Below are 15,335 nucleotides of genomic sequence, written 5' to 3' on the forward strand. Positions count from 1 at the left end.
AATTATTTCAAGGGCACCCCCATGTTAAAAAGTTTGAGAAACACTGTTCTAGACTATAGGACACCTCTTCCTCTCCATGCCTCTATAATATAGAAGTGAGCCACTCTGTAATCCAAAGGGGGTCTTGGGACCAGTCAGACAATACTTCCGGAAGTGAAACTAAACTTATAGTAAATATTTGCTAGCAGGTAGGTTCTTTACTGCAGAAGCAACAGGTGATGTCCCTTATGTAATAAAATAAAGTTACCTACCTGATCAAAATTTTTAATTACATTCCCCTTTTTTCATTCATTCATGGGCGGGGGCATCATCACCTGGTCAGTTTCTGGGTTTGGGATCTTTGACCTTGTTGTATGGCCATGCTGAATTGAAATAACTCTTGTGCATGCACACCAGAGTTCATTTATTCCCAGCAGCCAATTTTTCCGGATCACTCATTGAGCATGCACTGCTAGGGGATATCACCTTATACCGATCTATATTGTGCCAAGTCAGACAGCAACACAGCAGTTGTAAGGTTACAAAGCCAGATTTGTCAAAGCAAAAACAGAAGCAAAAATATCTGACTTTTAGTCTACTACTAAGATAAACAACAAACTTTTGGCTGCCTGTTGTTAGGAGCAGAGCGTTTGACAAGAAAAGGCACTTGACCTGCTGCGCTTGCAGTTCAAAAGCTGAGTGCAGATCAAATGCAGCCGCTGAACTGCCATATATATTGCTCAATTAAAGTCAATGAGAGTTGTGTGACTTTTTCCCCACACAATATATTTAGTCCAAGTCACCATACAATCAAAAAAATGTATTTCACTTTCATTAACAAATAAATTAATATAATTACTGAACTGGATAATAAAACTAATGCTGGTATTTCATTGTTTAAGTTTCCAGTGGAAACAATGCTTAGTGCCAATGTGGCGGATTACTTTGTTTAATAGCAATTGCTGAAACTCCCCTCCTGAGTGAACCTGATTTCCAATTCGGAATTTTACTGTCAGGCGGCATTTTAAGAATTGACCTTTCACGCCCCATTTTGCTTTCCTAAAATGGTTTTTAGTGCGCAGCATGAAAATAGGTCTCATTGTGTCTCTGCTTTCCAAAGCAATGAGATTTTGCAGACGTAGCTGCTCACATTGCCTGCAATGATGTTGAAAATGATCATTTGAGTAAAGGTTTTGAATTGCCGCAGTTTAATCTAATTTCTACCAAGCTACTTCTACAGCCGATATTCTGAAGTCTCTTTTAGCCCTTCAGCTGCACACTATTGGTCTTGGTTCCTGATTGAGACATTGATGGGTTATACCCAAAGACTACAGTGTCTACATGACTGTTTGTTATGTTCATCCTTTACTGCTTCCCAAGTTGCAGTTGCCCCCCAAAGCCCACTGAAAAACCTACACTTTCAAAACTGAGAATCTTCCCCTTCTCTTCTTTTGTTTCCGGACTGCTGGGATAAATCCACTTTTTCTTTATTAGCCAAAGCTACTCATGCCTGAATAGGCGTTTGCCTCTTGGGGACTAGAAGTGCTCTTCTAAATACCTGGATTCAGCCCCAGCTGCCGACGGTAAAACAAGTGATTATCTTTTATAGAGAAGTGTTGGAAGCTCAGATACAAGACGAGGGTTATACGACTCGCTTTCCACAACGATGGTATAAATTTTTGATTCATGCGTTTGTGGACCCAGAAAAAACAAAGATTATAGAATGATTAAAATATTCTTCATGGTAAATTCCTAATACATCGGGATGATATATGGCGGGTCAGTTTCAGACTTCAATCTGCGGGTGCACCGGAGTTACCTTTGATGGTATAGTGTATTTTATTATACTATTTATACAAATAGTGTCTCATTGTTTCATGATCTCATGAAATTCTCACTGGTTCTTCCCTCTGACTTCCACCCATTTTAGATAATATCAGTGACATGCAGATCAGAAGGTTTGTGGTTTTCAGCTAAAAAGCTTTAAAAAAAAAAAACTGGGCTGACAAAGCTAGTGCATTACATAGTTTGGGAACTATCACACATATGAACTTGTTGAACTTCCAATTCCACAACTATTGGTGATAGTATGTAGCTGCCCCTACTCTTCCTTCCCTAGTTTGGAACTACTTGTGCCGATTTAACTAAAAGAACATTAATAGGGTTAGGATTGATGTTGAATGAGAAGCCCTGGTTCACAATCATAATTATAAAGAGCAGAAGCAACGCGCAGCTACCAGTCCCGGGCATGTTGACCTCGAACGTCGTGTCTTCAACCCTGAATGGACTGACAAATTATTCTTCGTCCAACGTGGCAACAAAGTCCTGTGTTGCAACCACACCAACAGCACTTTCAAGCGGTTGAATCTTAAGGGGCATTTCGATGCCAAGCATGCGCACACATACAGAGACTACACTGCGGATGAGCGGAAGACTGAGACTGCTCGCTTGCAGTCACGGTTGAAAAAAAACCTTCCTTTGACACCTTATTTATTCTGGCCTAGTGTGCCTTCTTGGCCTCCTGAAATGGCCTAGTAGTACAAAAAGTTTGCTGACCCCTGGTTCAAATCAATGTATCCAAAATGGAGATAGGAGAGAATCTAGACTTTCATTTTTTGCCTTGGCATTCCAGTTAGGTACTAAAGATTTTCTAAAGATTTCTAAAGATTTTTCAGCAAACAACATTTTTATCCCATGTTGTACCATTTTTGGTTGTAACTCTCAGGTCAGAGGGCCTCATTCCATGAAGGATTACATAAGACCAAACCATTGAGAAGCACTATGGCCAAGACACAAAAAATGAGCAAGTGTTTGTCTTATAATAACATGTCACAGTAAATGTGGAAAACCTCCAAAAAACATGTATTTATGGCACCGCTTCCGAAATCTTAACGAGCCGTTCTATCAGCGTCGGCCAAACAGCTGCGAGGCATGCCGAGAATTGCTTCTGCTTCTATTTGTTTTCTTATATATTTCCCTGTGCCTCGCAGTCGTAAGGCTTGTGTCAACGGTAATAGAGTGCGGGAGCAAAGGAGGTTATCCAAGCACAGTCAACCTAAAATAACGGGGAAATATAAGGGCCGGTCTTACCTTGCGCTTGTTTGTGGGGCAGACATAAAGATAACTCAGAATGGTCTTTAATCCGACTTTATCGTTCAGCTTCTCATATGTCGTCCCGTAGTCCGTAGATCTAAAAAGAAAATGCAGATATTTTAGGAGAGCAGAGCCATAGTGGATGGAGAATTGGACCATACATTGCACAATGTGCTGCCCTTAAAATAAATTTCGACACAGATTAAGCAGTAGAGCCAATAAAGGTAAAGTAAATACAATCTTTTACGCTTTAACAATAATATTTGGTTCTCTTGCCATGAAGAGTTTTTATTTAGCCACTTCCTGTTATGGGACAATTATCCGGTAGTAGGTTCCTGATGGTTGTGCTGGCACATATTGACCAGCCATGGTCAACCGTTGCCATCATATGATCCAAAGGCATGAGGTGCAGCCAACACCAAAGTCCCAGTACAAAGGTAGTGGTTTAAAGAAATTGGAAAAGATAAGAAGCACTGAGGTGGCAAAAAGGACATAAGGTTACAATAGTGTATGACATACAATCCTTTAGCTAGCTAAATTTATTTAAGGATCTTTTTGACAGGGTGTACAAATCTCAGATTTGTATACCAATCATCCAAGATTCACTAGTTTTCCTATTGTAAAAACAATTGAATCTTGGGTAAAAGTTAGTTGAATCCTTGGTAAAGGCATTGATACATAAACTCCCTAAAGCAGAACTAAACCCATCTGTCCCCTTCCTATTGCAGGGCACCACCTACTTCCTCCTTCTTGTGGTCTTTTGCCATCTCAATTGGCCAGGATAACATAACACCCACACAGGGGCGCGGGAGTTCATTCAGTGCCGGCAACCATAATGGAAGCCAGGCAACCAAGAGAAGCTCAGCATTTTTGCCAGCTCGAGCGAGCGGTCAGGCTGGTAAGAATAGTCATTGCACAAGGGACGTCACCTGTCAGGCCTTGGCTGAATCATTTTTTTTAAGTGGAATTTTAGTTCTGCCGGCAGTGAGCATTGGGTGCCATTTAAAACCTATGCTTGAATGATTCAATATCCTTTGGAATAATAAATCAGAAAGACTGACACCACATCACACCAATGCACCAAGAACATTGCACCAAAATAGTTACCTTAGCATAATAGAGTCATTGGGCCCATAGGGTTGACATCTACTTTAATGGTTGGCTAACCAATACTATGTAATTTAGATTAGGTGGTTTTCAGTAATATTGCTCATAGTCTCCCTAAGTCCAGGATTTAGATCAGTGTCTCCTGACCTTTAATATGGAGGAACCCTTGAAATAATTTTCAGATCTTCAGGGAACCCCTTCTATAATTTCTAAATCCACAGTATATTATTGTAGTGGCCAGTAGGAAGAATACCTTCTAAACTGCAGACCATTGGGAAGTCTTCCACTCATATGGATAGCCAAAAAGATAATTGGTGTCACTGGTAACTGATCTGAAAGTTACAAACTGCTCTTTGCTCAATTAACCCCCAGCAACCTTGGTTGAGAAACACCAAGCTAGATTGTGACCCTGGTTAAAGTATGAACAAAATGGCGCTGGATAGCAAAAATAGCCTCTATAGAGAGCAAAGCAGAGAGCAATACCTTCCCCAGAAGAAGCCAAATGGTGAAAAGCGTTTAAAGCTGAGACTTGCCGCGATGAGACATTTTACTATTTACGAAAGGGTGGAATGCCTTTCATGTGATGCTGAGCAACCATGATTTAAAGATTTGGAATCCAATGAATGAACAAGATGAGCCAGGGATAATCAGGCCAGGTATTGTCAAGAGTACTGTGATGACTGTAATAGATAATAAATACCTGAAAGTGTTACAATAGCAGTGACTTAGCATGCTACACTTAACATAAAATATAAATCTGATGAAAGGTCTACTTTAACTAAAATATATTAGTATCAGGTCGGCTTGGGTTGCATTTACTCCACAGCACTCCTCCCTCCAAACATTTGCATGCTTCTGTGTACAATAGGATATTATATATAAAGTTACCATAATAGCTTTAGAAGCCCTGCAGATCACACATCAATTATTAAAGAAAAATAATATAACAAAAAATCTGTATTTGCATAATCTCATACAGCACCCTCAGTTTACTCTCCCCCTCCAACCACCTTTATTTAAATATCCTTTGTCTTCCGTAGACTATTTATTATAAAAGTTAAAACTTCCGTATCTCTGCTGCATAATTTATTCCCAGAAAGAATGCAAACACAATATCCAGTCGAAGGAATTAGCCGATAGTCCGAAAGCAAACTTTTATTATAAAATCATTAACGGAGGCTAGTTTTTAGGATCCAATCCTACATTAATGCCGAGGCCGTCTTCTACCAAGAGATCACCTTGCAGGATGGAGCTCTGGACGGAGAATGTGCTATGGAATATTAGTGAGGAAGTTGGTATTTAAATTACTTCATTATGAAACACTGACATATTTTACCAGTCATGGTACAATTATTATTCTATTCCTTTGGCGGTAATCTTACATGCTGGGCTGGACAAATTCACACAATTTATTAAACATCGGTGTGACGTTATGACTGTTCCGTAGTGAAACAAGTTAAATCTGCCCCCAGCCTCCTCTTCATTACTTTGCCCTCATGAAATCTACCCTCTAGCCTCCCCTTCTTTAACTGCCTCCGGCCTTACTTTATGGAATCAGCCTTTCAGTTCTCCATACATTTAATTTGCCCTTCAACCTTCCCTTTATTAAATCTACCCTCCAGCCTCACCTTCAGTCTTGCAAAGTTGTCCTGGCTCCTCTCCTGGACTGAAATGTTTTCTTTGATTTCACAACACACTGTCAGCATCTCACAGTGTACATTAGAATCTGCAGCCAGAAAGATTTCCTGGCTGGAGGAAGTCCAGCATCATCTAGCCCCTCCCAACTAAACCTGATTATCCCTGGGCCATCCCGTTCATTCATTGGATTCCAAATCTTAAAAACATGGTTGCTCAGCATCACAGGCATTCCACTCTTTCATAAATAGTAAAATGTCTCATCCTGGCAAGTCTCAGCTTCAAACACGTTTCGCCATTTGGCTTCTTCTGGGGAAGTTGAGACATATAGCATACTTGCTGCTAGCATACGGCCTCAGGTTGAATGGATGTTAACCCCTACCTACTTTGGAGCACCCTTATTTTTCACTACTTTGGGAGTATCTTCAAGACCATTTCTTAATATCAAGGTCATGGTATTCACCAAATCCTGAGCTTATTGGGATTATTGTGTGCTATATGTCTAAACCTCCCCTGAAGAAGCCAAACGGGGAATGAGTCGGGCGTCAAGACTAGACAAGAGTATCATGAAGTCAATTTAAACCATCAGGGAAATCCTCCAGAAGACCAAAGATTACATTGGGGAACATTTAAAACTGAACAGATCAGACTTCCATGACCTTTAGAAACTGCTGTTGTTGCAAGTTGTGATTGATCCATCGGTTCAAACATAAAACTTTGGTCCAAACTTATATTTTTAGCATTTACAAAGGGCTGAGAAACTCTATCACTTTTTTCTTAGTTGTTATCTGTGTCTCAGTTTGGGAGATTTATGTCTCTCTCGTAAAGGTCCAAGGATGTTTGGATTATTATGTTACTACATGGGTCAGTTCTGGGGCCCCGAAGACTAACCGTAACTTAGAGTTGCTACATTTTCTTTCACTTCCTCCTTCCTTTATTTTAGGGTTTGTCCACACCCTGGTTCTTCAAAGCATATTTGCTGGGAATGTCCAGTAGTTATCACTTTTTGGACCAAAGTCTTCTCCTGTTTTACCAAGAACAATATTTATATTTCAGTATTTAAATGAAAGATTTTACAATTATCAGTTGGGAAAACGTTCAAAGTATCAGTAATCCCACCAAACATTACACAAAAAAAAATGAAAAAAACTAATTTTGTGGTTTCCAGACCTCTTTTAAGAAAACATTTGCGTGTACACCTCACGCTGCTTGGAGTTCCCTTAGCTGCAGCCAATACGGGCCGGTGATGGGTTTTATTTTTTAGGCGTCCCCCTAATTTCACTATCGAAATTTTAAAATGAAAAAAAAATTGTCCCAACTCAAATGGAAACCGCACAACTCCCACCTGGGGTAATATTGTGTGCAGGCTTCAGCTGCGTTTCTTGTCACCTTGCCTGTTTCGTGTTCTTGCCAACAACAGCACTTTTACTATTTGAAACAAATTAACTGTCAGCGGCTTAAAATGACAGCGATAATCTAGAGGTGAGTCTAAACATACCTCGCACCCGTGGCATTTTAGTGCTTTTCGATGAATAATTCAGAGGAATGCTGGTTCATCGCTTTTTTGATTCCGTTATATCAAGCATCCGAGCTTGCAAAAAAAATAAAATAAATAAATACTGGAAGAATTATACCTGTATATATTTTCTTGTGGGAGAGAATGTATTTATCATTGTGCATCTGGGGATCAACCATGCAATAAAAAATCAGCTATTTATAGCGACCGGAGGAATACAAATGAGATCTGGTAATTTGTTCCCTTGACGTGTAACTCGTGGTCAGTTCACATGGAGGAGAGGGAATTGTATTAGGTGGTATTACGTGAACAAGATATTCAGTGGTCCCACCAGGTTGGAAGGCTGATGACTTTCTCTCAGCTCGGGGCCCGATGGTTCCATAGACCTTAGGCCGGATTCTGATGTGCTGAGCAATTTTGGGCCAAAAGGGCTTAAACATTGCAGACTAAAAGGTCAGCATTTTTTGGAACCTTCCTAATTAAGATACTATCACTGCCAATGTTTATTTATTGCTTGATGCAAGTTAAAAGGTCCACCTAATACGTAATATTATATAAGATTGAGGGAGATTTTTAACAGATCTCCCCTTTTCTTCATTGCTGCCAACCTGGTGTTATGCAAGCGGGTGTGGACCCACTGTGCCACTGACAGGCTATACTCCAGAGGGGCGTGACTAAGCCGCTACCAGGTCTTCGCTAGAGCCTCTGATGGTGAGGATAGGCTTGAGCTGCGGGGTAGCTGCCAGGTGCCACTCCAGAGCAATCCCCAGGCCAGTGGCAGCTAACCACAGGAGTCAGGAAGCAATGAAACAGAACCAGGGCCAGGCGGCAAACAGGCGAAGTCCAGAAACGTATTCCAAGGTCAGGGTCAGGCAGCAAACAGGCAAAGTCCAAACTGTATCCGAGGTCAGGGTCAGGCAGCAAACAGTCCAAAATCGTCAGCAAGGTCCGGTACACGGTAAAGCAAAACAGGAACACACCTTAGCACAGAGAGTAACACAGAGTAAGCCAGAGATTGCTCAGGCAACTTCCTGTAGTAGGAGGTGCCTTTAAGTACCTGCAGGTAATCACCCATAGGCTGTGGAAAACAGAGGGCGTGTATTACCTCATAGACTAGGAGAGACACACCCACACCAGGTCAAACACCAGAGCAAGTCTTAACACAGGTATGGAACATAGGAAGAGGGTTACCTGAAAGACAGGACCCAGCGCCCGTGCCTGCGATTAGGAGCAGCGGCGCCGGCACGACCTGCAGTGCTAACACCTGGGAGTTTTGAGTTTTCCTATCCACCTTCAGGACCAATAAATAATATTCCAATGCAGATTTAAAAATGTAAAACATCATTGAAATAGATTGTAGAATCCAATAGATTGTAAGCTCTTCGGGGCAGGGTCCTCTCCTCCGCTTGTGTCACTGTCTGTATTCGCTTGTCAATTGCAACCCCTATTTAATGTACAGCGCTGCATAATATGTTGGCGCTATATAAATCCTGTTTATTAATAATAATAATAATAGTAATAATAAGTGAAATTACTTTAATAATGGCAAGTATGGATTCTGTTCTTGAACCATGCAGCTCAACATCTTTCCTTGTGAAGTCTTTCAAAAGGCCAAGAGACGGCTGTTGGGTGCCTCCATCTTGGTTTTTATAAATGAAACCCCAGCAAAGTAAAATAAGTGACACCCAAATATCAGCCTTTCTCTGCATTTTTAACATAGGGGAACCTGTGAAATAATTTTTAGGTCTTTAGGGAACCCCTTCTATAATTACTATATCCACAGCTCATAGTACATTAGTGTGGGGATCGCTGGTAAGAATGCTTCTTTCATTGAGGGCTATTGGGAAGAATGTCACCCCTACAGATAGCCAAAAAGATCATTGGGGTCACATAGAGTGGCCTGGGAAGCACAGATTGATCATTGCTCAAGGAACCCCCCGCAACCAGTGGAGGATCCTTGGTTAAGAAACACTTACCTATGGAACTTCTAATGACCCTCATGCCAATCCTGGAACATAAAAGGTGGGAAGGTGAACGAGGAAGCAGAAGAGCTTTAGCAAAAAAAAGTTTTTAAATAGGGAGAGGGCCATGATGTGCAAAGATGGTGATGGAGATGCTACAGAATTGACTTTTAAGTAATTTAAAGTTTCAAAGTAACATTTCAATTTCAAAAAAAGATGAAAAGAATAAACAATGCAAATAATTGATTTTTCTGTGCTTTTATCCGAAATTGTTTAGGTTTCTTACATTCAGGCCTCCTTGATTAAGTGGCGCAATACTGGTAGCATTACGATAGCCCATTGATAGGCTCTTGAGTTGCCAAGAAACTAAGTTGCCAAATCCTAAGCCCTGAACCTGCAAAATGAAAAAACTTTGAATTCAACAATTTGTAGGGATTCAAATAAGAAAGAGGGGGTAGTGGAGATATTATGACCAACGCAAATTCCAATCCAAATTGACTCCAAAAGTCAACAACTCATTTTTAATATTTGAAATCAGGAAAATGGATATACTCTGTCATCCCTAGTAAATTGTGGTGGTCAGATAGTTCTGGAATGGATTCCAACTCTGGAACTCGTAATATGAGAAAAATTTGAGTTTTGATCCAACATTACTATATCTGTCATTGACCTGACTCATCCTGTCAGCCGGTTCTACCCGTAACTGACAGGCATAGGGCTATCTGGCTACCAAGCAATGATGCGATGGCTGGATTGGCTGAGCTATACTATAGCTATCATTGAAAACTGTTCCATTAATGCCACTGGGAGACTTTATTATATATATATGTACCGTATTTTTCGCTGTATAAGACGCCCTGGAATTTCAAGACGCACCCAATACGGTATATTTTGTAAGGTTGAAAGTCCAATGTAACAGTGAACATCCTCTTGCAATCCCTTGGGGTCCTTAGAAAGGATGTTTAAAAGCACCTTCATCTCTTATCCTTTATTTTTAAAATTTATGATCCCTATTATGTCCAATTTCAATTTTCATTAATACTAACTGAGGCTGATGCACATTTAGGTGAATTTAATCATGTCTAACAGACAGTGATGGCTTGAAACGTTTTGCTCTCCTGCAGACACCACGCTCTCCCTACACAACATGTCAGCCACTCACATTTCTGTTCTCAGCAATGGGCAATTTTATCCATTTTTTCTCCGAGCATTGTTCAGTAAGGAGCAGAATTTATCCTTTTCTCTTTGTGCTATTTTATAATACTCCCTATGGTGACCCTCAGAAAAATCAAAAAGATTATCTTCAGACAAAATCTATTTGAAACTGAAATCTTTAAATGATGAATAATGATGATGAAGCAAACTGAGTTTTAAAGATTCAAAAGGTATCAATGAGGAGGGTGACAGTGCTGAAAGGTTGCAACATTTGAAACTTTTTGTTTCAACAAATGCAACTTGAAAAAGCATCATCACAGCCTGGTAGAGAAGCAGAGGGGTTGGTTCACCCAGGGACCTTGGTTCATCCATGCATAAGCATGTCCAGGAGGTATATAATATGGGTGATACGTTGGGGCTACAGAAAGACTCTGGATGGCAATGTAGCCACCTTATAGGAGGAAGTACAACAGGGATCAGTTTAAACAGAAGATGCTGCTGATAAGAAACAAAAAATTAAAATCTGTTTTAGGGAAAAGCAATATGAGCAATTTTCAGGTCCTCCACCTTCTCTGAGACCCCAACTGAGTGTCAGGGGGGCAGGGAACTGTAAATTCTTTGCACTTGTAATCACCATTTCTCCAGAGTCCAAATTTGTCCCAAAGACATGAAAAAATGCAAAGCATGTGGGTTAAGCATATTTACATTCACATCTATACCTACATATTACATTCACCGCCTCCGACGCAATTTGACAAATGTCAATATTTGGTCAAAGAGTAAAAAATTTTGACAAAATTTTGGAGAACTAAAACTTCCAATTCTGCTCATTCAGAAACTTCTCAGATACAAGTGAGTAAGTACATCTGTAATTGACCTCCTTGGCGTGTATTTGTATTCAGCAGACGTGATCTCTTTAATCAGATAAATTACGGTCAAAGTTTCTGTACGCAGTAAACTAACTAACAATAAAAATATGATGTAAAATATGTACTCTGGTTGCTCTATGATATACAAATACTGCATAGGAACATCTGCTGCTCTCAGTCTACAGTGGTAAATGTAAATTTCATTAAATCACAGATGTGTTCTTGTTTTTATATCTCATTTCCAGCAGTCTTAGAATCATCATCAGCATCATAAAGGAATGATTTACAGAGATTCTATCCCTTGCCGCTCCGCTCTTGAATCTCGTTTTTCATGCTAGGGCAAAAGGTTTTTGAGGCAAGCAAGGATGCATGGCTCATGTGTAATTATGTAATAAACGGGCCTTCTGCCGAAAATAAGTTTAAAGAACTTGCAAGCAGAGGAGTTTTTTTTTTTCTTGATTGTGTATTCAGCTGGTAATGGCAGTGTGACAAAAATACATTTAAAGCTGAACTCTGGATAATCAGCAGAAATTAAAATTAAAATGCTTAAAAATTTGTAGCTCTTAGTCCAAACTTGGGATCCATTCGGATTTTCCAGGTGGTCAGATCCTTGACTTAAGGTTGTTCCAATGTATTGGGCTCTCACCCCAGTCCCCTTCCATTGTTCTACTTACCAGTCCCAGTAAGATATCGCTCACAAAGATTCTGAACTGACCCCAGCAACTCTCCATGTAGAGATTTTCAGAATGTTTGAGATTGGTCAAACCAGTCTAGTTGGCTTTGTACACGGGGGTGCAATCATGATGAAGGACCTGCCACAAATGTTTTGTCATGGTTGGAAGCAGATTGTCTCTGTATGCCATGGCTCCAAAGAATACCTAAACAAGAGAAGCTTTTCTCGGAAGTAGCATGCAGAAGACAACTAGTTTCTAGTCTTCTATAGAACTTGTCATCTGTATTGTGTGTGGTCTCTCCGTAACTCCCTGTTGTCTTTGGGTGCAAGGGCCATTTTGGTAAAGGAATCTCTTTATGACTAATCATCTGATGACTGGAGGAGAGGTGCAGGAAGCACAGATTTACAGAATGGATGAAGTAGAAGCAGTGAGATACACTGTAAGTCTCCAGGTACAGCTTCCTCTCCAGAAAGGAGAATAGTAAGCACAGTACTGACATCACCAAATTAAAGTTTTGGTAGGATTGGCAGTCAGAGGCTGCATTGCCTTGGCTGATCTCAGATTGCTAATAGACGACTACCAGCTTGGACGCCTAGCGTAGAAAAGGTGCTACAAATATTTTGGATATTTTTAGACTATAATTTATTTACCATTTTCATATCTTTCTAATAAAATAAAAAAAAAAGTTGTGCAAGGACCCCCTCTAAACCTAAAATAGAAAATTCTTATTGGAGTTTAGTTTTAAACCACAACTTGTGGCTGGAGGCACTCTAGGGTAGTGCATTCCCAGGAGATTTGGGATTCTTAAACTGGAGGACAAGGTATTTTTATCATGTTCTTTCAATGTTTTATTTGAAAGTGTTATTTTTTTTTACATTTGGAAATTGAGGGGTCCAAGTGGAAAACACTTTCAGATTTTTGGAACCACTAGGGTTGCAGTTCATGATGGAATGGGCTGTTCATATAGCAAAGTAAACTATCCCCTTCCAAGGCTTAGTAAATGAGATAAAGCTTTTCTGACCTTAATTATTAAAGTATGGGCCCCTCACTGGCCAAGAGCAATGTACAGGAGAAAGGACAGGAGGCAAACATTGACACTTCTACGAGGCATCCTGTAGATCACTTCTCTGCAATGTAGGTGGTCAGATAGGATCTACAGGAGAACCCCAGTATTTCGGAGGGGAGTTTGATACTTCGGAAAGATTCAAAGTATGGGCTATTTCACTGGCCAAGAGAAGGAATAGAAGACAGACATTGAAACTTCCAGGAGACATCTTCATGTTCACTTCTGTGTAATGTAGGGGTTAGAGGAAGGATCTACAGGAGGACCCCAGTATTTGAAGCTTCCAGAAGTATCAAAGTATGGGCTATCTCACTGTCCATAATGTAAGTAGAATATTCAGGATAAAGGAAGGGAAGCAAACATTGACACTTCCAGGAGAAATCCCCTAGATCAATGCTGTTTAATATAGGGGGTCAGAAGAAAGAATTTCAAGAGCAACTGGGTTTTGACACTTCTGGAAGTGTCAAAAACTGGGAAGTCATATAAAGATGTGAATCCGGAGTGCAGGAAAAGTAGGAAACAAAGATCACTGTAGCCAGGAGTTTAACACCTTTTCCATTGCAGGATTTCTTTTTTGCTACTGATAAGTTCACTTGAAGCACTGGTCAGCTAACACAGGCAACAATATTATTTTTCAACACTCCACTTTCTAAGCGACAACATCTAGCTGCACAATTTACTCCCCTATCTAGTTAGTGACTGTAACCTTATCATCTACCCCGGGTAAAATTACTGGAATTACTCCTGAGAAAGACCATCATTTTGTAAACCACCATCGATTAAAGTCACACAGCAAACATTTATTGGGATTTAGTTCGGTCATTCCTAAACAAACAAAGAAAAAAATGCATTTTGAGCCGGAATAAATCGACACGGTCCACGGAGAGGTGAAGAGAGACAGCTGACGGCAGCCCATCATACCCATCGCGATCTCATGAAATGTCATTTGTACAATCGATATGCTACAACGAGGACTTTTTTATGCAATAAAAATTCAAAATTGATTGATTCCCTAACCGCGTCTTAGCCTTTTGGCCAAATGGAAGATTTGCAAAAAAGCAAACGTGGCAATTTTCTGCAACCAATTTCTATTTATGTTGCTGGCTTTAACATGGGAACAAACATTCTCTGTAACATAGAACAGGGTCCGCATGTAATGTGTTTCTGATTTTTTTTTTCCTTATGACATACCGCGCTATATTCCTAAAACACAAATATAGGAACTGGTCAAAAAATGTTTTTTACAAGTATATACAGCACGCAGAGATTCAGGTGTTGCTATTGTCGTGCCGGTACAAATTGGTGCACAAAAAGAGAATGATAAGTATCAGCCTAATTTTCGAGATGATGGTTCTTGTTTTCAGGTTAGCTAGACTAGGTTAACTAGGACTAGGGTTAAATTATATCTGTAGTCTAAAATTGATGTGTGGAAGCATTTTTATTATAGAAGGAAGAACCTCCAGGTCCAACCAACTATAAATTCCCTCAAAGTCTGATCTGTATGAGTGCCCCGTCTACTTCTCAGCCATGGCCAAGGAGTGAGTCATGAACTGGTTGCCCGAATCTGAATTGCCAATCAGGTCCATTGGTCTGTGACCATGGCTAAGAAGCAGAACCAGAAAATTTATGGTATGGTATGTCTTCCTGGGGGAAGGAAGATCAGGTAGGAAGGCTTTCCTTTTTTTAAAGTCGGTGAAGAATGCAGACAGACTAAATGCAACAAACCAATGTCTAATTGGTATTAATGTGTAAATACTCCCAAAGCACAGGAAAGACTTAACAAAATATATATATGCATGCTGCTTCCATTCAAGATACAACAGACAGATTATAGCAAATTAATTACTTGGGAAAGCATATGTGGATGGTTTCCCAAACAATTAAAATATTGACAGGTCTGATTATAATCCTACAGAGTGTCTGACTTGGGGTATGTTCTGGTTTAGCAATAAACACATCCAGGCATTATGAAGTATACATGTACATCAATCTATTTATTTCTCTCTCTCACTCTCTATCTTTCTTGCTTTTTGTGTTTTTAAATTCAGTACAACAGTAAAGTCCATTGAACATTCAAATTAAACGAATGTGTAAATCAGCTAAATACATACCAGCTGCATCAACACAAAAACACGTTTAAAGCCTTATATTTTATTCATTTTTTTTTTTAAAAATCACAGTTTTAGTAGAAAAGCCCTTCCTTTGCCGCCATTCTTTAGAGATCTTTCTGCAAAGTTTCAATATGCCTCCTCAGGGGTGGAGCTCTCCAATTAGCCAATTTTA

General features: G+C 39.9%; 1 protein-coding gene across 1 annotated transcript in view; it reads right to left on the minus strand.

The window, feature by feature from the left end:
- LOC140339858 (VPS10 domain-containing receptor SorCS1-like) overlaps positions 1 to 15,335 on the minus strand; it is a 299,984-nt gene that overhangs the window by 141,262 nt on the left and 143,387 nt on the right. Inside the window, 1 exon segment of the mRNA XM_072424760.1 lies at positions 3,070 to 3,169. Within this exon segment, the coding sequence (XP_072280861.1) occupies positions 3,070 to 3,169 (100 nt within the window).

Source organism: Pyxicephalus adspersus, chromosome 10, assembly GCF_032062135.1.
Source record: "Pyxicephalus adspersus chromosome 10, UCB_Pads_2.0, whole genome shotgun sequence".
NCBI lineage: Eukaryota > Metazoa > Chordata > Amphibia > Anura > Pyxicephalidae > Pyxicephalus > Pyxicephalus adspersus.